At 38.2% G+C, this 27,271-nt stretch overlaps 1 protein-coding gene across 3 annotated transcripts in view; it reads left to right on the top strand.

The window, feature by feature from the left end:
* Positions 1-27,271, top strand: part of THUMPD2 (THUMP domain containing 2) — a 43,806-nt gene that overhangs the window by 7,962 nt on the left and 8,573 nt on the right. The window contains exons 4-9 of one of the 3 annotated variants that reach the window (XM_055539891.1): positions 506-583; positions 3,950-4,002; positions 7,060-7,147; positions 15,541-15,612; positions 16,121-16,235; positions 25,943-26,051. In XM_055539891.1, coding sequence (XP_055395866.1) covers positions 506-583; positions 3,950-4,002; positions 7,060-7,147; positions 15,541-15,612; positions 16,121-16,235; positions 25,943-26,051 — 515 coding nt within the window. Of the gene's footprint in view, positions 1-505; positions 584-3,949; positions 4,003-7,059; positions 7,148-15,540; positions 15,613-16,120; positions 16,236-25,942; positions 26,052-27,271 lie in introns of those variants that run through there. The other 2 variants (XM_055539892.1, XM_055539893.1) reach the window with 2 other exon arrangements.

Genomic DNA, 27,271 nt, shown 5'->3' with positions numbered 1-27,271 from the left:
ACAGGTGTACTTAAAGGGAGAGCAAACACCACAAAAGGACCCTGCAAAATTTAGTGATATTGAGGGCATAGGTGTGGGTCCTTGGGCCAGTCTTAAAATCAGACAGACTCTTCAGTCTGAACCTAATGCTACTAAATGGGTAATTTTAAAATATACAGAATTGCCATAGCTAAAATAGTTCATCTTTCAGTTTGCATCTATTTCCTGGAACCCAGAATGACCATATTTATCAGGCCACAATCTGGTTATTTCATGTGTCTGAAATTACGAGGAGAGAGATTACACACAAGTAAACGTCAATGCCATAAGATTTGTTGGGGTGGAAGAGGTACAATGCACCCTTATTGCCTTGAATAGAAAATGCTTTCGTGTAGTATTTTAATATTGTAACCTTAAATTACCATCAGATAGTATGATTGATTTCCCTGATAGTTTTCTGCGTACATTTAAACTTAAAATGTTCATTTTTAGTATTCTTATCTTTTTTAACCTGTTGCCTTTTCAGGAGGTAGGAAGAGTAATTGGAATTGCTCTTATGAAACAGTTTGGATGGAAAGCAGATTTGAGGAATCCAAATTTGGAGGTAATGAATGTTCATTTTATTTTATATGCTCATAACCTAATTCTTTAAAGACAATGCTAACTATTCTTTTTTTTTTTAATTGAAATGTAGTTGACATAAAATATTACAATTCACGTGAATTACACAGTGATTCAACATTTGCATACATTATAAAATCATCACAAGTCTAATAGCCATCTGTCTCCATTCAAAGTTATTACAATACAGCTGCAATGTCAACAACTTTTACTGTGCTTTTTAACTTTGCTTTAAAGTTTTAAGTCATGTCTACATGGATCCAGCAGTCTGATTCCTCCTTTGCAACAGAATACTGCAGATTCTTTTGCTAGTAGTTTTCACTGTGAAAATGTCTCATTCAAATTGAACTTTTGGAATGGAATTGTTTAGTCGCAGTTAAACTAAACACTAGAGATGCTCTCTATAATCACTATAATACATAACAAATATCTGTAAGAAATTCTAGTTAATGTAAAAAATAAAATTGGAAAACAGACCTGTGTTAATAGTGGCCTTGTTAGGCTTGTGGAATTATTTTTCTTTCCCTTTTCTCTATTTTCAAAATTAATTTAATGAGGTTATACCATTTTTAATTGGAACAAAGTAAACACATGGGAAAATGAATTCTGACTATAACAAATGTTCTTCAATGTTTTTTGAAGACCATAAGTTTGACCAGTCATTTTTATGATTCATTAATTGGTAGATTATTTTTATATAGCTTTAAAAGGAGTAATGGCTAGTCAAACCAGAAGGCTTTGTGTTGTTTTCTGTTTTGTTATTTGATATTTTTTGCTTTTAAAAAGGCATGCCTAGTGTATATCCTTTATTGCTGTTTTGCAAAATACTTTGACGCTGAGAATGTTTTTATATAAGTGTATCTTCTTTCATCTCCCCGTCTATAGTTTTCTTATCTTCTGTCTGGTTTCCTCCTCTTATCTCTCCCTGACTCCATCTCAGTGTCTCAGAACCACAGTTTTCTCATAGTTTAGCTCATAAACAAATATATCTAATTTAATTCCTATCATCCATTTAATGCAAATAATAGCTATTGGTAGAAATAATTAACACAAAACAAAATCGACAACAGAATCACACATAGTAAAATCCGTGTGACCAAAACTGACAGAAGAATCAAATTTTAGCAGATTTTGTTCTGTACAATTAACAGAGAAAACTTCATAGTGCAAAAAGCTGTACCTGATAACATTTGGTATATAAAAATATCAGTATATCATAACTTTAACTGTTAAATAGCAAAGAATCAATACCAATCAGTAGCTTTGCTAACATGAATAAGATAAAAAAAATTGTAAAGTTTAGCTTCAATGATCAAAGAATTAAACTAAATGGAATTCATTCCAGATTATTCTTTTCTTAGTAAAAGCTTATCAATATTGGAATCGTTCTGATTAAACTATATTAAAATACCTTTGGGGTAAAAGTATCAGGAGTCAAATGTTGTTGAGGTCAAAGAGCAGAGTTAGAATATTCCATAAACCTCATCAGGCTAAAGGAGTAAGATTCTTTTAAAATTTATGTGGGCTACTAATTTCAACTTGAGACATTTAAATCCTCATCATGACCTAACATGAGAACTATAGCTAACACTGCTGTGTGGTATAGGAAGGTTGTGAAGAGTAAATCCTAAGAGTCCTCATGGTGAGGAAATTTTTTTCCCCTTTTTTGCTTTTCTTTTCATCTACATGAGAAGATGGATGTTAGTTGAACCTATTGTGATAATCATTTCATAATATACATGAATCAAACCTTCATACTGTATGCCTTAAACGTAGACAGTGATGTATGTCAATTATTTCTCAATAAAACTGGGGGGAAAATAACAGGAGAAAGATGACCAGTTCAGTTCAGTTCAGTCGCTCAGTCATGTCCAACTCTTTGCCACCCCATGAATCGCAGCACGCCAGGCCTCCCTGTCCATCACCAACTCCCAGAGTTCACTCAGACTCACGTCCATCGAGTCAGTGATGCCATCCAGCCATCTCATCCTCGGTCATCCCCTTCTCCTCCTGCCCCCAATCCCTCCCAGCATCAGTCTTTTCCAGTGAGTCAACTCTCTGCATGAGGTGGCCAAAGTACTGGAGTTTCAGCTTTAGCATCATTCCTTCCAAAGAAATCCCAGGGCTGATCTCCTTCAGAATGGACTGGTTGGATCTCCTTGCAGTCCAAGGGACTCTCAAGAGTCTTCTCCAACACCACACTTCAAAGGCAACAATTCTTCAGCGCTCAGCTTTCTTCACAGTCCAACTCTCACATCCGTACATGACCACAGGAAAAACCATAGCCTTGACTAGACGAACCTTTGTTGGCAAAGTAATGTCTCTGCTTTTGAATATGCTATCTAGATTGGTCATAACTTTCCTTCCAAGGAGTAAGCGCCTTTTAATTTCATGGCTGCAGTCACCATCTGCAGTGATTTTGGAGCCCAAAAAAATAAAGTCTGATGCTGTTTCCACTGTTTCCTCATCTATTTGCCATGAAGTGATGGGACCAGATGCCATGATAGAAAGGAATAAACTCTTCATATAACTGATGCACTTTGCTGTACACCTTAAAGTAGCACAGCTTGTGGATTAACTATACCCCAATAAAAATCTTAAAAAGAAAAGAAAAAGCAGTCCCTATAAATAATAGAGTGAAAGGTCACTCTTGCTACAGTATATTAGCTTAAGCAGGTTTTCTGTTAACCATGGTATCAAGTCTTACTTGAGGCTAGAATTAGGGTAGATTTGGGTAATTGTCTCTAACCTAAATGGAGAAGGCGCTGGCGACCCACTCCAGTACTCTTGCCTGGAAAATCCCAAGGACGGCGGAGCCTGGAAGGCTGCAGTCCATGGGGTCGCTAAGGGTCGGACACAACTGAGCAACTTCACTTTCACTTTTCACTTTCATGCATTAGAGAAGGCGCTGGCAACCCACTCCAGTGTTCTTGCCTGGAGAATCCTAGGGACGGCGGAGCCTGGTGGGCTGCCATCTGTGGGGTCGCACAGAGTTGGACACGATTGAAGCGACTTAGCAGCAGCAGCAGCTCTAACCTAAAATGCTTAAAAATCTAATTTAGTTAGGGTAATTCAAAGAATCACTGTAAAGAAAAGTGATCTTGAGTTGTTTGTAATGTGATTCTCAATATAAGTTGTTTACCAAATTGACTTCAGAATTTTCTATGAGATGTACTTAAAATTTACTTTGCTCAATAAAAAATACTAGGGAACATTTTTTCAGATATGAAGAGGCCTTGGAATTTATTAAAATATATATTGTATAGGTTCCAAATGGAAGCTTTCAAATTGTCACTCATTGGGTAATGCATTACCTGGTCCATTCTAACGTCAATATTTGTTCTTTCAGATTTTTATACATCTAAGTGACATTTACTCTGTGCTGGGAATTCCTGTGTTCAGGTACGTATTATTTCTAAGCTTCAGGTTTGTGTCTTAGGAGAGTTTGTAAAACTAAAAACTTTGTGTTTTTATTCATAGTATGAAACACTGATATATCAGAGGGAGCTTAAATCAAAGCCTTTGAGTTCTTTGCTTGAACCAGTAAAGTATTTGCATGGAACTTTGGATCCTGATTGGACTGGTTAGAGTTGTGAAAGATTTGATCACAATAGTCGACTGATTACATTTTTCATATTGAAAATCATATCTTTTTTTATTAAATGATTTTCACAGGCCCACATTTAAACTAAATTTTAGTCCATTGGCCTCTTGGATTTTTCATTAAAATAGAAAATACATCACAGTTCTTAAAATTCATCTTGAACATACTTCGCATTTTACTGCAGTTTCTTTTGTGGGAGAGTAATTCCAATTTTTAAAATCTTCTTCAGGTTTTCTCCCTAGTTATGTAGGGTACTATATAATAATAAATGCAGTTGAATTTTTCTGAATATTTATCATTCAGAAATATTTATTGAATGTTTATCATACAGCAGTACTTTCTTAGATGCTTTGGGAAGGAATGGATGGTTGGATGATGGAAATAGTGATTTGCAGTTTCTTGGGAGCATGTAAATATTGTTGACATCTTCAAAACATTTTACATGCATAGCCATGTTTACATAGTATAAAGTGATTTAGATATCTTTTCTCTAGGTGATTCTAGGTATGGAATATTTTTAAAATCATAAAAATCCTATGGAAAGATCCCATTGACCCTGAGGTCACATTTGTACATGTGTAAGCCCGGATCTGGATGTAAAAAGAATGCTTAAGGTCATTGTAACAGTTTTATCAAATGGTGCACCATGGCAGTTGATGAGCACAGTGCTGAGGACATTCTGGATGTTCAAGAAATGCTGAATGGTTGAGTTCTCTCTGTGTGCTAGTTATAGGGCAGGCCGCACTAGCCTCGAGATCACAGAAATCATGCGCCAGTAGGCACTTTACCACACACGAGGTCGCCACATGCCTCAAGGCCCTGTCGGCTTCCCTTGGCCCCCTACTCCAGTCCCTCCCAGCTCCCCCAGACCGAACCTAAGCCACTGTTTCACATATACACCTACGACGTGTCCAGGCTTCCCTACTTCAGTGCCTTTTGGAGTGCCAGGCCCTAACCCCTACAGATGTAGATGGGGATACCCTATATATTGTAGATAGGAAATGGCCTAAGAAAATGAAGAAATGATATGAAAGATATTTCATAAGATATGAAATACAGGGAAAGGAGAGTATGCTTAGTTTATATCTGTAAGTTTTGCAGTACTTCCAGGTCAAAGGTCTCCAAACACACGTTTGAAGATAAAGATCTGGGATTCAGGGGACTGATCTAGGCTAGAGATGGAGATGAGAATGTCTTCAACTTGGTGATAATGGTGTGTAAGAAAATAAAGAAGAGATTCATATATAAGGACAAGAGGATCAAAAGCCATTTATTTTTGTATTGGGATAAAAGCCAGCCAAAACTCCGAATAAACACATTAGCCAGGTCTTATGAAAGTAGAGAATTATTTTTATTTTCAAAGAGTTTATTTCTGAACAGTTCTTTTCCCTGAATAATTTTATTTTACTGATATAATGAGGCGCTTTTGTTGAAGTAATAGCAGATTAGTTTTGTCCAAGCAAAATAAGAATGGGTACCCTTGTGTCACACATTAATAGAGTTGGCTACCATAAAATAAACCTCTATTAGCAAAAGTATGCACACAATAGTCAAAAATTTCAAAGGTTCTATATAAATCCCCGATGCGTAGAAAAGGACTTCGTAATGTGTATGGACAGAGACAGTTTTCCATACCAATTCTATTTATGTGTGTGTGTCTAGAGTGAAAGTAATTTCTCAGTTTTGATTTTACCTGATGTGTTTTGTAGCGAGATAATTGCTGCACTTAGCCTGCTAAAGCAAGATTCGTTGATCAGATTATTTTATAATTCTTCTACCCACAAAGTTTATATCCCAGATTCCAAATCCCTGGATATAGTACTATTTACAGTATGAAATTTTATTTCCTGAAAAACCTTTTCAACAAAAACAACCTCTCGTAGTTTTATCATGCAGGCTTCTTCATCATAATACTAAATACACAATTACACTGTTTTATTTAAAAGACATACCTCATCTAATTCTAAGATCTTAAGAGGCTTGCAATAAATACAGACAAAACAAGAAAACTTTAAGAGCAGAAAGAAAATGATGAAAGGAAATAGGGTTTGGAAAACACTGTGGCTTGGTGTATTGTTAGTAGAAGAGCCCTCTTAGTGGCTTTAAAACAGGCCTAACCGCAAAACAACCAAGCATTGATTTTTGAAATCATACATCATGTCTTACCAATAAATTGTATACACAAAATAGATAAGTGCATTGAAATTTGCAAGGCAATGTTGTTCACTGCACCAGAAACATAGAAATAATATTTTGAAAATCTGTATCAAATCTGGAAACACCGATATTAGCAATAATGGGGTAGAAGATCAAGTATGAAGTGATAGGTAATGGAGACCAGTGAACTCACTGGGGAGTCCTCTGCTTCAGCATTTCATTCAATAAATTATTTTCGACAATGCAGTGTCAAGCTTCATTCCAACTTTAGAGAAAGGTGCAAATGAGCAAAAGGCAAACTTATGAAAGGGACCTTTTAGAAATTCTTTAAGGGTTGGCATCCATTCAGCCGTGCATCCTATACTGCATCTGTAGCACAGTACAGTTCACTCTTGATGACTCTGGATCAGTGAGAAAAGGTCTATTCTACATGGGAAGTCAGGGAAGCATATAAAGTTAGAAAGACTTCACTCATACGATTAAATTTTTTAAGTTAAGCACTTAAGGGTTTAAATTTCAGTTATCTAAAAAATTTTCCTTTCTGAAATACCACACTGGCTGGTTAGACAAGGTACCAGTTAGAGAAGGTAATTTTGTATTAATAAAAAGGTTATATACTCTCTAACTTAGGCAATACTTCAGTGCATGATGTACAGGTATGAATGGGTTAATTATTTTTGTTTGTATCCTATTAATAGGGTTCCTTTAGCCTGCAGAGCTTACATCAAGACAGCAGGGTTGAGATCTACCATAGCCTGGGCAATGGCCTCCCTCGCAGAAATTAAGGTAAGGAACCTGTTCTGGTCCCTTTTAATTGAATACCAAGGTCCTATCCATAATTAATTTACACAGCCTCTTATTGATGGTTGCTTTCTTTTCTCTTTGGTTCTTTTAACCTTTTTTATTCTGTTTTTCTATTTCTTTTCTTGCCATTACACTTACGAACTGCAGAGATAGGCTTTTGTCAAACTTCTGGGAGTATTTTGGCTATAAAAATGCTGAGTCAAAAGATAACTACATTTTATTGTTTCTAATTTTTTGTCACAGTCATGTGGCCTGTACAACTTCTACTTAAAATTTAACCAAGATCTTGATCAGTTTTTGTAAATGCTCCATGAACATAAGAAAATAATTTTATTTTCTAGTCAAGAGATGGCCTCTGTATCTTTTACTTGCTGTTTTACTATCTGCTCAGTACTGAAAGAGGTATTTTGAAATTTATTAGATTATATTTTTTAAGATTTTGCATTTTTATTCATTGTCACCTCATTCGATAGTTTGTTCTATAGCTTGGTTTATACTCTTTTGACTATTACTGCCTCATTGTAAAGTGTTCCTTTTTATTGTTATTAAAGTTTTCATCATGTTGATTTGTAAGTTTAAACTTAAATTTCACCATGTCTTAGTATTTCCACTCTTTTTTTTCTTTGCATTTTCCTTTGTAGTTCTGCTTTGTTTTCAACTTTTTTTCAGTGTGTATTTTTCATAAACGTAGAACTCTATCTTTATCCCACAATGATAGGCTCTTTCAGTGAGAGAATTCAGTACAGTATTATGATAGATACACCAGTTATGATAGATTTGCTTTGCAACTTCTTGCAGTTTACTCTTTATTTATGCTACTTTCATCAAGTGAATCATCTCATTGTTTTCCCTGAGGTTGGATCATGGCTCCCTCTCCCAGCTCTCTTAATTAAACACACGAGACTTGACTCTTACTTTAAAACAAGACGTCAACTCTTTTCTTTGCCAACACACTGTTTTTACCACCGACACTCTGAACTTCCTCCTCTGTCCGCTCCTCCTTGTCATGAGATGAGACCTCCAGGGTATTTTTTCTCTTCTTCTGTCCCACCTTTGCTCCTCCCTACAGTGAGACCTTTGAAACATGTTTACCCTCTTCCACTCCCAACTACCAGCTTGAACTAAATTATTTATTATGCATCAAAATTTCCAAGTATATCCCTGTTTTCAAAAGTTCTTATACTGCACTTATATTACACAACCCATCCGTAATCATTAAGATGCAGTATGTGTAACATGCATTTCTGTATAAACACACAGGTATAGTGTGAGGTACATTGCTTCTCACCTTTCTTCTTCACTTTATCTTTCTCTCTTTGAGGTCTCTGCTCTGCTTTATTTGTTGCTTGGATAGTCTTTTCTTGGTACTTTCCTCAAACTTGGTATTTGAATAATATACGCTCTGGACTCCAGTATCTCCTTACATTTCTTCCTGTCACCTGGGTATCCGCCTTTGGCTTGGTATGATATCCTTGAGTTCCAGTCCTTTTATCTCAGAGGTCTATAGATGCTGTTCCATTATCCTTTCATTTCCAGTGTTTTAGGGGAGCAATTCCTGCCGGTAAGATTTTTCTTTTCCTTGATAGCTATCTTGTTCTTTTTGTTTGCAAGCTTGTAAGAGTTTTCTTTTTAATCCTCTAATCTCACGGATATTACCAGATGTACTTGTGTAAGTATCTTTTCTATTCAGCCCAGAACTAGCTGAGTCCAACTCCCTGAGTTCCCTTTCCAACTCTACCACTTACAGGCTGGGAAACTTCATGTAAGATACTTAACATCTCTGTGCCTCAGTTTCTCATTTCCAGGATGAAAATAGTCATCTCATAGGACCATGTGAGGACGAACTGAATTAGCATTTATCAAGGGATTAGAACAATACCTAGCATATAGGAGGTACCTAAGTGTTAACTTCTGCTATGGTAATGTCAAGGAGGGAGAAATTACCTCGCTATCCCCTCTTGAGTTCTTTTGACTGATCTAATAATTAAATTGACACAAGACAGATTAACAGGAGAAAAAAATTTTTAATTTGTATGCATGAAACTCTCATAGAAGTGGGACCCCTGAAGTGATGGAAGCAGGCTATTTATGTATTATTTTTAGACAAAGAAACACTTGTGGAGATTTAACAAAACAAAGGGGTTTGTGCTTGTTGTAGCAGACTAGTGAAGAAGTAACAGTTTGTTTATCCCGCTCTCTCATGTATACAGCATTGAATTCCCTAACTCAGGTGATAAACATGCTTTCTATCCTCCTGATAGAGGGAAGATATCTTCACTTGGGAGATTAAATTCCTGTTTTCAGGAGAAGAGAAGTGGGTCAGAGTGTATTTTCTTTTTAATATCATTTATTTTTACCTGCTGTTTCTTAAGTAACTTTAACTCAAAATAATCAGTATGCCATTAAAGCATATTTTGAGGCATCCTGCCCTGGACCTCAACAATAATAATAATTATAATAACTATTATTTAGTATATATAATAATTATAGAAATCATTTTTTCCTCCAGCTCAGGTACTCTTTCATCCATTATTTACTCATTATTTCCTCAACTATTTTGCTTTAGTGTCTTTTACCTTAAACAACTTCCTTTTTTTTGCTTCTGGAGTTCCTGTGATAAACATGTTAAGCTTCCTTTCTCACATGTTTTCCATCTCTTTATTTTGCCTGTGTATTTTGAGTTTTCCTTAGACATCATTTCCAAGGTATAACCAGAATCATGACCTAAATCAAATCCCTTATGATTATACAGTGGAAGTGAGAAATAGATTTAAGGGTCTAGATCTGATACATAGAGTGCCTGATGAACTACGGAATGAGGTTCATGACATTGTACAGGAGACAGGGATCAAGACGATGCCCATGGAAAAGAAATGCAAAAAAGCAAAATGGCTGTCTGGGGAGGCCTTACAAATAGCTGTGAAAAGAAGAGAAGCGAAAAGCAAAGGAGAAAAGGAAAGATATAAGCATCTGAATGCAGAGTTCCAAAGAATAGCAAGAATAGATAAGAAAGCCTTCCTCAGCAATCAATGCAAAGAAATAGAGGAAAACAACAGAATGGGAAAGACTAGATATCTCTTCAAGAAAATCAGAGATACCAAGGGAACAAAGATGGACTCGATAAAGGAGAGAAATGGTAGGGACCTAACAGAAGCAGAAGATATTAAGAAGAGATGGCAAGAATACACAGAAGAACTGTACAAAAAAGATCTTCATGACCCAGATAATCACGATGGTGTGATCACTGACCTAGAGCCAAACATCTTGAAATGTGAAGTCAAGTGGACCTTAGGAAGCATCGCTACAAACAAAGCTAGTGGAGGTGATGGAATTCCAGTGGAGCTATTGCAAATCCTGAAAGATGATGCTGTGAAAGTGCTGCACTCAATATGCCAGCAAATTTGGAAAACTCAGCAGTGGCCACAGGACTGGAAAAGGTCAGTTTTCCTTCCAATCCCAAAGAAAGGCAATGCCAAAGAATGCTCAGACTACCACACAATTGCACTCATCTCACGTGCTAGTAAAGTAATGCTCAAAATTCTCCAAGCCAGGCTTCAGCAATATGTAAGCCATGAACTTCCTGATGTTCAAGCTGGTTTTAGAAAAGGCAGAAGAACCAGAGATCAAATTGCCAATATCTGCTGGATCATGGAAAAAGCAAGAGAGATCCAGAAAAACATCTATTTCTGCTTTATTGACTATGCCAAAGCCTTTGACTGTGTGGATCACAATAAACTGTGGAAAATTCTGAAAGAGATGGGAATACCAGACCACCTGACCTGCCTCTTGAGAAATCTGTATGCAGGTAGGAAGCAACAGTTAGAACTGGACATGGAACAACAGACTGGTTCCAAATAGGAAAAGGAGTACGTCAAGGCTGTATATTGTCACCCTACTTATTTAACTTATATGCAGAGTACATCATGAGAAACGCTGGACTGGAAGAAACACAAGCTGGAATCAAGATTGCCGGGAGAAGTATCAATAACCTCAGATATGCAGATGACACCACGCTTATGGCAGAAAGTGAAGAGGAACTCAAAAGCCCCTTGATGAAAGTGAAAGTGGAGAGTGAAAAAGTTGGCTTAGAGCTCAACATTCAGAAAACAAAGATCATGGCATCCGGTCCCATCACTTCATGGGAAATAGATGGGGAAACAGTGGAAACAGTGTCAGACTTTATTTTAGGGGGCTCCAAAATCACTGCAGATGGTGACTGCAGCCATGAAATTAAAGACGTTTACTCCTTGGAAGGAAAGTTATGACCAACCTAGATAGCATATTCAAAAGCAGAGACATTACTTTGCCAACAAAGGTTCGTCTAGCAAGGCTATGGTTTTTCCTGTGGTCATGTATGGATGTGAGAGTTGGACTGTGAAGAAGGCTGAGTGCCGAAGAATTGATGCTTTTGAACTGTGGTGTTGGAGAAGACTGTTGAGAGTCCCTTGGACTGCAAGGAGATCCAACCAGTCCATTCTGAAGGAGATCAGCCCTGGGATTTCTTTGGAAGGAATGATGCTAAAGCTGAAACTCCAGTACTTTGGCCACCTCATGCGAAGAGTTGACTCACTGAAAAAGACTCTGATGCTGGGAGGGATTGGGGGCAGGAGGAGAAGGGGACGACAGAGGATGAGATGGCTGGATGGCATCACGACTCGATGGCCGTGAGTCTGGGTGAACTCTGGGAGTTGGTGATGGACAGGGAGGCCTTGCGTGCTGCGATTCATGGGGTCGCAAAGAGTCGGACACGACTGAGCGACTGAACTGAATTGAACTGATAACCAGAGTAACCAAAATGTGCTGTACTTTATTGAAATGTTTAGTTTTAAAATCATGGATTTTTTTAGCTTTGGGAAATTGTGTATGTGTATGCCTAGAGAATTCCATGGACAGAGGAGCCTGGTGGGCTGCTGTCCATGGGGTCGCACAGAGTCAGACACGACTGAAGCGACTTAGCATGCGTGCATGCATTGGAGAAGGAAATAGCAACCCACTCCAGTATTCTTTCCTGGAGAATCTCAGGGACAGAAGAACCTGGTGGGCTGCTATCTATGGGATTGCACAGAGTCGTACACGACTGAAGCGACTTAGTAGCAGCAGCAGCATACTATATTTGGTAAAGAACTGTCTGCCAATGCAGGAAACGGAACAAACCTGGATTCAATCCCTAAGTTGGGAAGATCCCTTGGAGAAAGGCATAGCAGCCCTCTTCAGTATTCTTTCCTGGAGAATCCCATGGACAGAGGAGCCTGGAGGGCTACAGTCCATGGGGTCACACAGAGTCTGAGGCAACTTAGCACACATCACATGCTATATTTGATATCTCTAGCAGCTTTAACTTTTTTCACATATTTATCTGTTCCCTTCAGAAGTTTCATTTCACTAAATGTGTATTGTTTGTTCTGCCTGTTTTCGCTCTAGCTTTTGAGGGACTTCCTCCCCTTAGATGTGCACAGCATGGTTCTCTTTGGGAGAACACAGTGTGACCCACCGTATAAATGATCCCAGTATCCAGCCTTGATCCAGGCGGCCCCTCTTTGGAACTTGGTACCTAAAACTCTGCACAAGCAGCTCAACCTTGAGTAGGCCAATGCCATGGAAACTGAAATTTAAACCTGGGGGTGTTAGGTATTTTTCATGTTCAATGTAAACCATTCTCCTTCATACAGATCATAAAAGCAAGGAAAATCAAGTTCTATGTAAATCTTGGTTATTACTTTAAGGATATGGAAATACTTCTCTGCCACTGTCTATGTCCCCAGGTGTCATGACTAGAAAAGTCCTGCAGTAAAATAAGGACATTGAAAAATATTTAAGGGCAGATCACCTCATCAAAGAGGGACTGTGGGGAGAAAGAGCATGGAGTTTGGTACATTTTAAGTCGTTAATAAAAATTAGTTCTCATACCTCTATTAATCTTAAAATTGTCATTTAAATCATTATTCTTTTTGTTACTTTTCTGCCCCTTCATGGGGGATACATATGACACTCTGGTAGAATTTAGTGTCAGGGAGAAGCTTCTGAAGGACATTTTGTTTCTTTTCATCAGGTAACCCCTGGCTCTGGCTGAACCCCGCTGTCTTCTGAGCACTCTGCCTCCTCTGTAGACAGACCAAGGGACCTCTGGGCCTGGCGCTGGGGTAGGTGTCCGGCTTGCACCTCGCTGCCCTTTCTGCCCAGGATCTCTCGCTGCCTTAGAAGCACGTGCCATCCAATTATCCTGGTCATCTACAGATCTCTTGTCACCGCTGTACTAGTATACAGCATTATTCCTGTCAGAAATCTTTATCAACTCAGTGTCTGCGCTATCTGATCCCTTAGTGTCTTGCTCTCCCTGCCTCTCACGATCTGCTATAGTCACATCCTAGGATTTATCATACCCAGAAAAGTATACCTTCCCCAAATCCCAACAATGCTGCTCTTATCCTCCTCCTCCTTCCCACGCACTTCTCTTGTGCCCTGCCATCGTTTTTTAACTCCATGAGACCTCTAGTCACCGGTGGCCCTGTGCTGTGCTGTGCTTAGTCCAGTCGTGTCCGACTCTTTGCAGCCACATGGACTGTAGCCCGCCAGGTGCCTCTGTCCATGGGATTCTCCAGGCAAGAATACTGGTAAGGGTTGCCATGCCCTTCTCCAGGGATCTTCCCGACCCAGGAATTGAACCAGGGTCTCCTGTATTGCAGGCGGATTCTTTACCAGCTGGGCTACCAAGGAAGCCCAGTAGGCGGCCCTGCTCACCTGTACTCAGCCCTCCCTCCCCACTTGGATTTTAGGCTCTATGATTACAGTCATTCCCTTGAGCATACTTGTAATTCTGCTTCTTAAGTGACATAAATACTGGAATCAAAAGAGAAGTTTAACATGTTCTCACGAGGTCTACCAACATACTGGAATTACAATGGCTTATAATTATTATAATCATTATAATAAAAGAACTGTCCTTGTTTCGCTCCCTTACTTGTGTGCTGGATTCCATCCCTCGTGCCTCCTTAAGGACTTTTTTCTCTACTGGGTCATTCCCATCAGCATGTGCATGTGCTATAATATCTTGCAACTTAAAAATGAATTGACCCTCTCCTGAACCCACATGATCCGTCAGCTCTCACCCCCTCCTCTGCTTCCCTTTAGAGAAACACTTAGGACCAGCCATCCATATTCGGTGTCTACGTCTTCCTTCCCGTGCTCTCTGGTGCCCCCCTTCCCTCAGGCTCTTCTCACTAGCACCACTGAAACCACTCACCTTGCTTAGCCTACCCGCACGTGGTAGGCTGTCACCACTCCTGCCTGTGGGATGTTTCCCCTTTGTTTGAGGACCAGCCTAGGTTCTGTGTCAGGGTCCTCTGCTGTCAGGGTGCACTGCTGGGCCTTTATCTCCCAAACGTTGCTACTTAGGAGATCACCAGCATCCAGATGATAGGCTTATATAGTTTTTTTACCTTCTCTTAAAAACTTCAGTCACATCAGACCATTGTCATTTTGTAATATTCCACAGTGCCATCCATCCTGTTGGTTCTTTCTTTAAAATATACCCAGAATCCAACTACTCCCCACCTTCACCAATTTCACTCTTTATTCGGGATGCCATTATCTCTGCCTGGATTCCCTAACTAGCCTCCTTGTAACTCCCCTACTTTTCTGTGGTCCTTTCTCACCAGGGCAGCCAGAATGATCCCTTTGAAATGTTAACATCATGTTTCTCCTCTGCTCAGAACCCTGCAGTAGTTCCCATCCTTCAGAATAGAATCAGAATCCTGGTAACAGCTACAAGATCAGACATGGTGTGACACCCTCTGTCCCCCAGAGGGGAGAGTCATTAGTTTCTTTCCTCCAGATTTCCTGCTCTCCTCTCAGGTACAGAGAGGACGGCCCCTTTCCTAACCTCTTCACATTGTGTGTGTCATGCGACTGACATGCTTTCCCCAATTAAATGTTGGTGGAAATGATGTGTGTCAACTTCCAGATGGCACTTTAAAAGCCTTTGCCTGATTTGTTGTGTTTTTCTTTGCCTCTGCTGGTGACCCCTTCAGTGTGTCTCTTTCCGGGTAAGAAGCAGAAGCCCCAGGTGTCATACTATAGGCTTGTACCATGAGCTGCACAGTGTTTTGAACCTGTAGGACGTGGTGGTTGTAATTCTACACAGCCCATCTTGGTGGAGCTGCCTGGCCCACACTGTGCTTTGGCCACACTGGTCTCCTGCCTAATCTTTAAATGTGCCAAGCAGACACCTGCCCTACGGCTTTAACTACCTGAAATTCCTAATAAAGTTAAGAAAGGAATCTTTACTCTGAAATGATTGATTGCTCAAGTTTTAGGCTTCTTGTATAATACCTGTTACAGTAGATTTAACAGTAGCAAATCCACATTTCTATCTATAGGCTGGTGCAGTTGTTTTAGATCCAATGTGTGGACTTGGAACAATACTTTTGGAAGCTGCTAAGGAATGGCCAGTAAGTTCTAAAGTTTGGTAAACCAAGCAGTGTTTTACTTTAATCAGTGTGTGTTGTGTATACGCTTAACAATTATTTATAGGTAGATTGTCTGTTTAGGGATTATTATTTTTAATTATATGAGTTACTATTTAATTGTAGTCAAAGTAGACTATGAAAGGTTAATTAAATTACTGTGTTATTTCTTTAAATACTGTGATAAATTTAGGAAATTATGACAGAATTCCAATAACTAGTCATGACCTACATTATATAAATCCCTCAATTCCTTAGACATTTGTATTTTAAAATATTAATTGTAAAATGTTAAAAATTAATGTTTTAACATTTTACCAAAAACTTCTCGGGTTTTGGTCCTTGAATGTTATTTAAGAAATATCATAAATTTCTTTTAATGTGAATTAACAAATCTATTGATTTCATTTTCATCATTTGAAAAAATGCAAGTAGATTTTCTTAACTACATAAAATATGGTTTTATTTATAATTTGAATTTCTCCCCTCCTAGGATGTGTATTACATGGGTGCTGATGTCAGTGACTCCCAGTTATCAGGTGCATATGACAATCTGAAAGCTGCAGGCCTCAAGGATAAGATTGAGTTACTTAAAGTCTCTGTTATAGGTAAGATATTAAAAATGCAAACTTTGGGGGGAAATAAACATGTGTAAACACACTTAGAATCATAATATAGAATACCACTCCCTTTTCATATGTTAATATAAAGGTTGAATTATTTATACCTTGTGATATATCTGTGGGGCCAATACTCAGTTTACTTCCAATATGATAATTGTAACTTTTTTATTTTTTCAAAAGACTCATTGTCAGGAACTATATTTATGTAGTTTCCCTAAGTAAAGGCATGCCTTAAAAGCATGGTACAAAGTAAAAGCATCTTAAGAAATTTTAAGATGTGTTTGTTGCATCTGAACCATTTCTCATATGATAACAAGGGATCATTTAGTATAGGCATAAAATAAACAGAATAATAGCAACAATAATTTGTTGAGAATCTGTGAATTCTTTGCAATAAACTATATGAGATGTTTTGAATTATCTTACCTTCCCCTTGCTTCAGTTGGATAGTATTCCTATGTTATGGGGAATGAGGTAACAAGCCTTCCCAGTTTGCTACACCAGTACTACTTTTAATGCTAAAACAGAAATTCTAGGGCAAACCAGGATTCATCACCCTGTGAGGCAGAGGAAAGCCATTACTCCCTGTTTACTGATGGGGAGTCAATAGCAAGAAACATTATAAGGAATCAAGTCTGTGGAGTCCAAAATAATATTTTACCAACACCATGGTGTTTAGACTGAGAGAAGCCTCACGTTCCTCCTATCTTTCCATCAGTGTGCCTGTCTCCCTAAAAGTGACCGCATTTAATTCTCAGCTAAGAAAATCATATTCTCTTGGCACAGTGAGAATAGGTGATAGACAAGTCCCTGTAATCTAGAGAAACAGTATATTGTTAAAAAAAATTGTTCTACGATAGTAGAAAAGTAGTAGAAATGCATTGTTAACAAAATATTAGGATAACTTTTCTATATAGATGCATAATAAAGTAGCCTCAAAGAAGAAATTGTATTGTTGGTTGAAGTTTCATAATTGTTTGCTGCCAGTGACTATCTTTTCAATCTTTCTGTCGAGGTTTTTAAATGGACTCTGTGCAACACAAGTTTCTAGAGGAAGCTGAAGGATGATTAGATTGAAATCAAGTTTTCATATACATTTCTTTAAGAAAGCTGTTTTTTTTTATTTTTTTTTTTGAGATCTTCAAGAAAAATAGAATAGCTCTATAAATTGTTCCAGAGCAGTGGTTTTTCCAACCCTTTACAGTCTCAAAAGTGCCTTGGTTGCGTGAGAAAGGAAGTACTAATTTGTCCATCAGAACATCGCTGCTGTACCAGCTCAGCTTTCATCAGTTCTCATGTTTTGGGTATTTCCCATAAGATTTCACTTTAAAAACAAGCATTAAGTGCTCAATTGTTAATAAAGAAAAGTTGTTTTTTTTTTTTAAAGTTTTCTATTATACCTAGTAGCCAAATAAATCCTAGCTTTTTAAAAAATTAGTCTTTTTATTGTCTGTTAAGAACAGACAGTAGTAGAGCAAGGATGGAAACAAAGAGACTAGTTGCAAGACTGTTGCATTAATCCAGGTAAATGGTGGTGGCTTGGGACAAAGTGGCATTGGTGGAGGTGTTGAAAAGAGGTCAGACATATATATACACACACACACACACACATATGTATGTATATGTATATATACATCGAATGTAGAGCCAACAGGATTTGTTAGTGGATTAAATGTGAGAAAAAGAACAAGGATGACTAAGCTTTCTGGCTTGAACAGCTAGAGGGTGGCATTGCCGTTTATTGAGTTGCAGAAAACTGCAGGAGGAACAAGAGTTGGGGGCTTGTTCAGTTCCACATGATGATTAAGAACCGTTAAGATCTCAAGGTAGTAGTCAACATACAAATCTGGAGTTTAGGGGAGACAGTGCACGTCACTAGTCTAGATAATGTTTACATCCATGAGATCACCTAGGAAATGAGCACAAATAGAGAAGAGAGAGGCTTTCTCTGAGGATGAAATGCCTAGAGTTCTGGAGAGTGAGAATCTAGTAAAGGAACAACCAGGGATGAGAAAGTAAAAGAGAATCTGAGCAAGAATGAGCAGCTGTGTCAGATGCTGCTGGTTGGTGAAGCAAAGCTCAGGCTTGACCGGTTCCATGGAGCAAAACTCAGGCCTAACTGGTCCCGTGAAACAGCAGGAACAAAGGCTTGCCTGCCTGAATGGGACCTGGAGAGAACGGGAAGAGGTAACTTGAAGACAGCTAGTTCTCATCATTCTTTTGGGTAGTTGGGCTGGTAAGGGAAACAGGAAAGTTGGCGTTCTACCAGGTGTGTTGTGGTTCACACCATATTCTGCACAATTCATGAAGCTGCCAAGCTGCCCTGGCATCTGGGAAGTCAGGGGAGATGTGAGAAGTGATAGGCTGGGTGTGAAATATGTGTGGGAAATAGGGGGTGAGAAGCCCACCTTAGAGAATTTGAGTGTTTTTGCTACAGTGGCTTTATCATATATCATATGCTATAAGTCCCTTTGTTTGGCGACACTGTTCTGTAACAAACTCTTTCAGCAGCAATAAGTTTTTAAAACTGCATATTTAATGAAAAATTATATACTGAGTTACTGTTTCTCAAGAAAGCTGTTGATGAACATACAATTAGAGTAAAATGTTTATTTACTTTTATCATGCACTGTGAGGGCCATGGTGAGAGCAGTAACCAAATGAAATAAACTTGTTTATAGAGGCATCTAGCATTTACTTCAAAACTTAGTCATTATTTTAAGGAGAGCAAGCCAAAATTAAGTGTTTATCAGATGCAACAGAAAGAAATGCATTTAACTATCACTCTGTGAAGCATGACTTTTCATTTAGATCAAATGACCACTCTTCTAAATTAAGTTTGTTCATTTTCAATTCCAAATTTTCTTATGTATATAAACAAAATGAAGCTATAGCTATTAATACATTGGCTCCATTAGCAGAAGACCTCTGCAGAAAGTTAAATGTTACCAGTTTTGTATCAGTGTTACCAGATCCTTCAAAAAGAAAATTAGCTAAGTCAAACCAGTAATGGTTTAGTATTCCTACCCCCTCCCAATACTTGTGAATTTAGGAATTTTTTTTCTGTCAGAGATGAAACATCTTTCATTATTGTGAACGCTACTGTAGATTCAGCTCAGCACTGCACCTGTGTCTGTTTATGCATTGTTTGGTAGACCACAGAATCCTGGCGAAGATTAATGTTCTTATTAAAGAAATCTATGACAGAGAAATGTACTTAGAATTTGACATGGTACCTACATAATTCATAATTACCTCCAAACAAGCTGTGATGTTCTGAATTGAAATAGTAACTTATCAAAATAATAGACTTAAAATTTTTTTTTAACATACACAGAGTAACTAAACTGTAGACTATCTATAAAGATGGTTGAATGCAAAAAAATTCAGCCTGACAGTACATGCTTTTTTGTTTGCCCATCATTTGTTGGGTTTAACTTCTGTGCAGAGTCAATCATGAGAAACGCTGGACTGCAAGAAACACAAGCTGGAATCAAGATTGCTGGGAGAAATATCAATAACCTCAGATATGCAGATGACACCACCCTTATGGCAGAAAGTGAAGAGGAACTCAAAAGCCTCTTGATGAAAGTGAAAGAGGAGAGTGAAAAAGTTGGCTTAAAGCTCAACATTCAGAAAACGAAGATCATGGCATCCTGTCCCATCACTTCATGGGACATAGATGGGGAAACAGTGGAAACAGTGTCAGACTTTATTTTTCTGGGCTCCAAAATCACTGCAGATGGTGACTACAGCCATGAAATTAAAAGATGCTTACTCCTTGGAAGGAAAGTTATGACCAACCTAGATAGCATATTCAAAAGCAGAGACATTACTTTGCCAACAAAGGTCCGTCTAGTCGAGGCTATGGTTTTTCCAGTGTTCATGTATGGATGTGAGAGCTGGACTGTGAAGAAAGCTGAGCACCGAAGAAGTGATGCTTTGAACTGTGGTGTTGGAGAAGACTCTTGAGAGTCCCTTGGACTGCAAGGAGATCCAACCAGTCCATTCTGAAGGAGATCAGCCCTAGGTGTTCTTTGGAAGGAATGATGCTAAAGCTGAAACTCCAGTACTTTGGCCACCTCATGCGAAGAGTTGACTCATTGGAAAAGACTCTGATGCTAGGAGGGATTGGGGGCAGGAGGAGAAGGGGACAACAGAGGATGAGATGGCTGGATGGCATCACGGACTCGATGGACGTGAGTCTCAGTGAACTCCAGGAGTTGGTGATGGACAGGGAGGCCTGGCGTGCTGCAATCAATTCATGGGGTCACAAAGAGTCGGACATGACTGAGCGACTGAACTGAACTGAACTGAAAATGTTTAATCCGAGTTTAAAATGGGAAAAAGACAGTCTCTTTAGCAAGTGGTACTGGAAAAGTTGGACAGCTGCGTGGAAATCAATGAAGTTAAAACACATCCTCATACTGTGCACAAAAATAAACTCAAAATGGCTTAAAGATGAACATAACCCTGGAGGTGAGAGAGAGGCTTAAGAGGGACAAGATATATGTACAGTTGTGATTGATGCTCATTGCTGTACAGCAGAAACCAACACAACATTGTAAAGCAGTTATCCTCCAATTAAAAAAAAAAAAAAAGGTATAATACCATAAAACTCCTACCCTAGAAGAAAGCATAGGCAAAGCATTCCCCGACATAAATCGTATTAATGTTTTCTTCAGCCATTCTCCCAGGCAATAGACATAAAAATAAACAAAGAGACCTAACCAAACTTATAAGCTTTTGCACAGAGAAAAGAACACAAAAAGACAACCTACAGAATGAGAGAAATATTTGTAAATGATGCATCCAACAAGTGCTTTATCTCCAAGATATACAAACAGCTCATACAACTCAACAACAACCACAAAAAAAAGTGCAATCCGAGAAAAAAAAAAAGAACAGAATACCTTAATAAACATTTCTCCAGAGGATAGATGGCCAATAGGCATATGAAAAGATGCTTAGCATCACTAAATATTAAAGAAATACAAATCAAAACTACAGTTAGGTACCACCTCACACTGGTCAGAATGGCCTTCATTAAGAAGTCTGCAAATAACAAATGTTAGAGAAGATGTGGAGAAAAGGGAACCCTCCCTATACCACTGGTGGGAATGTAAGTTGGTGCGGTCACTATGGAAAACAATAGGGAGGTTCCTCAGAAAACTAAAAATAGAATTATCGTATGATCCACCAATCCCACTACTGGGCATATATACTCGGACAAAAGTATAATTCAAAGAGATACATGCACCCAAAGGTTCACAGCAGCACTATGCCCAATAGGCAAAACTTGGAGACAACCTAAATGTCCATCAGCAGATGAATAGGGAAAGAAAATGTGGTACATACGTGTGTGTGTGTGTGTGTAATGGAATGCTGCTCAGCCGTAAAAAAGATGAAATAATGCCATTTGCCGCAACATGGATGCAACTAGAGATTATCATACTAAGTGAAGTAAGTTAGAAAGAGAAAGACAAATACCATATAACATCACTTAGATGCGGAATCTTAAAATATGGCACAGTGAACAAAACAGAAAACAGTCTTCCTGTTCACAAAACAAAAACAGACTCACAGACAGGGAGATTAGACTTGTGATTACCAAGGGGAAGAGATGAGGGAGTAGGATGGACTGGGAGTTTGGAGTTGGTAGATGTGAACTATTACATTTAGAATAGATAAACAACAAGGTTCTACTGTATGCCACAGGGAGCTGTGTTCAGTCTCCTGGGATAAGCCATAATGGAAAAGGATATAAACACAGAACTGTATGTGTATAACTGAGTTACTTTGCTATACAGCAGAGATTGACACAACATGGTAAATCAACTATACTTCAGTTTTCTTAAAAATGTTTAAATTTTTGAAGATGTACTGATGGCTGATGTACCTAGCCAGAGTATCTTATAATTGTGCTATAAACTTTTTTAAATAAAGAAGTTGCCTAATTGTAGTTGCAGTTTTTTCAGAATTTATTGGAAATCTGTAATCAAAGAATTCAACAAATGGAGTGCAAAAAAACTTTTAAGTTTTTAAAGTTTTTGATAAATTGCAGTCATTAAAAACAAAACTGGCAACAGCACTTTAAAATTATCTCCCAGATGCCAAACTACATTTTGCATATTCAAGACTAATTATGGAATTCTGAATTAGCAATACATATAGAAATTTCAACTTCATTGAAGTATTTGTATTCTCTATTTTATGAAATCAAAAAGAATAGTATAAAGAGAAAGATAGCAGAAGAGAAAAATTTCACCAGCAGCAATCAAAGAAAAGGCATAATCTAATGCAGTAAACTTCAAACTCTGCCCACAATGGAAACAAAGTTATAGAGCAATAGCCAATGAAATAGTGGCTACTTACAAGGTTACCAGGAGAAGGCAATGGCACTCCACTCCAGTACTCTTGCCTGGAAAATCCCATGGACGGAGGAGCCTGGTAGGCTGCAGTCCATGGAGTCGCTAAGAGTCGGACACGACTGAGCGACTTCACTTTCACTTTTCACTTTCCTGCATTGGAGAAGGAAATGGCAACCCACTCCAGTGTTCTTGCCTGGAGAATCCCAGGGACGGCGGGGCCTGGTGGGCTGCCGTCTATGGGGTCGGACAGAGTCGGACACGACTGAAGCCACTTAGCAGCAGTAGCAGCAGCACAAGGTTACTAAGGCAAAGTGGGACCCAGAAATATCATGCTCAACCAAGATATCATTTTAGTACAAATATATTTTCAAATATAAAAAGTTCAGGCAACGTTTCACTAACAAGCATGTCAGGGGGGAAAAAATTATTAAAAATTATTAAAACCCAGACATTTAAGAGATGAACCAACTGAGGAATAGAAAAAGTCAAGGTGAAATGGCCGGTCATGAGGATTAAATCAAATATACAACTATATGAGCAACTGAGAATTACAAGATAGAATGCCATTGTTATAAACCTAGATGATGGAAAGAATAACAAAGTACAATGAAAGAAAATATAAAAAGGATGTGCTCAACCTTGTAAAAGTTCTCAGTTTACCCAGTCTCTTGTCTACATATATACATGAAAGTTATTTTAAAGGCTCTTAAAACTTTTGGAGAGAAAATATCTTAGGGCTATATCCTGGTTTTAAGCAGTTCTTACTCAAACTTATCCCAGAAGGAGGGAGTAAATAGGACAGTTTTATTCAAGACATACCAGTCTTTTACCTTTTTTTTTTTTTTTTTTTCATGTTTTTGAATCATCCTGCAGAGATGTAAAAAAGATGATTTTTTTTACTTGTTTTAAGCTATGTTTCTATTTCAGAATTTTATCTCCTTAGTTACAAACTCTTTGTTCACAGGCAATTCAAACATTTAATAATTTAAAAGATTTTACTGTGTGTTGACTCTTATGGGTCAGATGCTCGTGATTTTAGGAGTTTATACATCAGCATCCCTGGAAGTAGGGCCAGCAGTTTGCGTTCTTCCAGGCCCTTCAGTTGATTCTGATCCACATTAAACATCAAGGTTGGTTGTAGGGCCCAAGGTTTTGCGTTTATAGTTCCAGGTGATACTGACGGTGCTTCTCTGGGGACCGCACGTTGAGAACCACTGCTAAGGGAAAGGCAAGTTGGAAAGAGACCCATCTGGAAGTAGCAGCCCCACTAGGTCTTTGAGGAGCCCTGAGAAGGAATTGTGAAGCTCTGCAGCGCTTCCTGGAAGGATTCTGACCCACTGGCTCCCCCTGGCTGTCATCTCCTTATACACACGGGAGAGGACGTTGTAAATGCTGACAACAGCTGACAATTACTGACTGCTCATTGTGTGCCAGGCAATGTCTGTCGATACTTTCTGTAGGTTCCTCACATGTTAACTTCTGAGATAGGTACTCTTATCCCATTCTACAGATGAGAAAAGTAAAGCAATAATTTCCCAAAGTCACACAGCTGGTAAGTGGCAGCGCCAAATGCAAGCTGACACCAGAGCCTGCACAAAAGCTCAGATTATTCTGTTCTATTATTGGAAGATGACACTGGTTCTATGTAAAAAATTACTCCCTTCTGTCTCAGTGATGTTTATTCCTTCATCTTCTAAAATGATTTAAAGCAGTTCGGTAAATTATAATACAGAGTAGAAAACTTGCAAATGAAAATAGACTAACAAGCAGGGGAAAAAATCCAAACCGGAAGATGGGCAGCTCGTGTTTGTTGTGTGTTTATGTAAGCAAAAGACTTGGGCTCAATCTCAAGATAAAATTACTGCCTGGTTCCTCACGTATGAACGTTTGATAACCATGTTTGCTCATTGTCTTGAGTAGTTTTACAAGTATAGTTACAGTGTTCAAGTGGATGTGTCCTATATCAGTATGTGCGTGTGCAGTTTGGTCAGTCATGTCTGATTCTTTGCAGTCCCATGGACTAGAGCCCTCCAGGCTCCTCTGTCCATGGGGTTTCCCAGGCAAGAATACTGGATTGGGTTGTCATTTCCTCCTCCAGGGAATCTTTTCAGCCCAGGGATAGAACCCACATCTCTTGTGTCAGCAAGCAGACTCTACCACTGAGCCACCTGGGAAGCCCCACTCTATATCAACACCCTAAAACTAAATGAAAAAAGAAAGTGAAAGTCATAGTCACTAAGTTGTTTCAGAATCTTTGCGACTCCATAGACTGTAGCCCACCAGGCTGCTCTGTCCATGGGGTTTCTCCAGGCAAGAATACTGGAGTGGGTTGCCATTCCTTTCTCCAGGGGATCTTCTGGACCCAGGTATTGAACCCGGATCTCCTGCATGCAGGCGAATTCTTTACCCTCTGAGCCACCATGACGTTAAAACGTGACTTGGGGGGAAAAAAAGATTTCCTGCCTAGTTCTAACAAAATATTATCCCATTACTTGTTTTCTAACAACCCACTCTTTCTTCTATTAGCAAATGTTCATTCATTAGACTTGCTCAGATAACAGGATTTTTTGTTTTGTTTTTAAATTTCCTGCCAACAAAAATTTGTATTCAGAATAGTAAAGATTATTTAAATTCTATTGTATTTCTATAGAATTAGGTGCTGTCTGAAATTAAAATAATTATTTAAATTTAGATGGTGGTAGTAGTATAAAGAGTGCAAAGTGAAAAGTATAATCAGAAAATGTGAAAGTTGAGATTTGGGGTATTACCTTGTGGTAATTAATTTCTGAGAATAAAATGTAAAGTTGAGAAAGAAATTTAGATTTGATAATCAAACACTATATTTTGTTTTAGTGATGTCGTTTTCTTGATTATTGATTGTTTAACTTTTTCTCTAGTCTTAGGACTTAAGTGGATGTTCTTAACCTTTGGGGTTGCCATTAAAAATACAATGAAACATATGGGTCACTTTTCTTAAAAACAAATAGATCTACAAATGGATTTTATATATGATCAGGAAAAGAAAAATGAAAATTATAGGATATAATTTTGTAAAAGGTTTTTCTAGGTATCCTAATAGATTTCTTCTTGGATCTAGCAATTTTCTTTTCATGTAATATTTTTAAAGAGTTTAATTTTCTGGTTAATTTAAAATTCTGCTTATGTCATATTTTATCACACTTGAAAAACCACTTTTCAAAGAACAAAATATAACAATTGTAACATCTATTTTTAGTGATTCTGAAAGCCTTCAGGATCCTGTCATTTCTTAGAAATAATATAAGAAGCCTGTAATAGAATTTTCTCATTTTTGTATTTCAGAATTGCCATTGCCTTCAGAAAGTGTCGATATTATTATTTCTGATATTCCATTTGGAAAAAAGTTTAAGTTAGGAAAAGACATCAAAAGGACACTGCAGGAGATGGAAAGGTAAGTTGTTGAGTCTCTTTCCAAAATCTTTGAGCCATGGGGCATTTAAGCAAAATGTATTGTAGCTCTTCAGTTAAGATTTGATTACATTTTAGTAATTTCCTCGTGTTTTTATAGCTTAATGTTCTAAGATTTAAAATCAGAAGTTTATATAGTTATAAACTTGATACAGTTATTCTATATCATCATACTATAAGTTTTATTCAGGAAAAAATAATTTTTCATTATAGCCAAAAATTTGAAAATCTAAAATAGTGACATATATTTCAGTCACTGAGCTAGTTAATTTACATATTTACTTCTAATACTCCCCCCAACCCTGCCTCCTATGTGTTAATCCCCCACATTTTTTTTAAATTTTATTTTATTTTTAAACTTTACAATATTGTATTAGTTTTGCCAAACATCGAAATGAATCCGCCACAGGTATACCCGTGCTCCCCATCCTGAACCCTCCTCCCTCCCCATACCCTCCCTCTGGGTCATCCCAGTGCACCAGCCCCAAGCATCCAGTATCGTGCATCGAACCTGGACTGGCAACTCGTTTCATACATGATATTATACATGTTTCAATGCCATTCTCCCAAATCTCCCCACCCTCTCCCTCTCCCACAGAGTCCATAAGACTGATCTATACATCAGTGTCTCTTTTGCTGTCTCGTACACAGGGTTATTGTTACCATCTTTCTAAATTCCATATATATGTGTTAGTATACTGTATTGGTGTTTTTCTTTCTGGCTTACTTCACTCTGTATAATAGGCTCCAGTTTCATCCACCTCATTAGAACTGATTCAAATGTATTCTTTTTAATGGCTGAGTAATACTCCATTATGTATATGTACCACTGCTTTCTTATCCATTCATCTGCTGATGGACATCTAGGTTGCTTCCATGTCCTGGCTATTATAAACAGTGCTGCGATGAACACTGGGGTACACGTGTCTCTTTCCCTTCTGGTTTCCTCAGTGTGTATGCCCAGCAGTGGGATTGCTGGGTCATAAGGCAGTTCTATTTCCAGTTTTTTAAGGAATCTCCACACTCTTCTCCATAGTGGCTGTACTAGTTTGCATTCCCACCAACAGTGTAAGAGGGTTCCCTTTTCTCCACACCCTCTCCAGCATTTATTGCTTGTAGACTTTTGGATCGCAGCCATTCTGACTGGCGTGAAATGGTACCTCATTGTGGTTTTGATTTGCATTTCTCTGATAATGAGTGATG

Source organism: Bubalus kerabau, chromosome 11, assembly GCF_029407905.1.
Source record: "Bubalus kerabau isolate K-KA32 ecotype Philippines breed swamp buffalo chromosome 11, PCC_UOA_SB_1v2, whole genome shotgun sequence".
NCBI classification, from domain to species: domain Eukaryota; kingdom Metazoa; phylum Chordata; class Mammalia; order Artiodactyla; family Bovidae; genus Bubalus; species Bubalus kerabau.
This window is presented reverse-complemented; position numbering and strand designations above follow the sequence as displayed.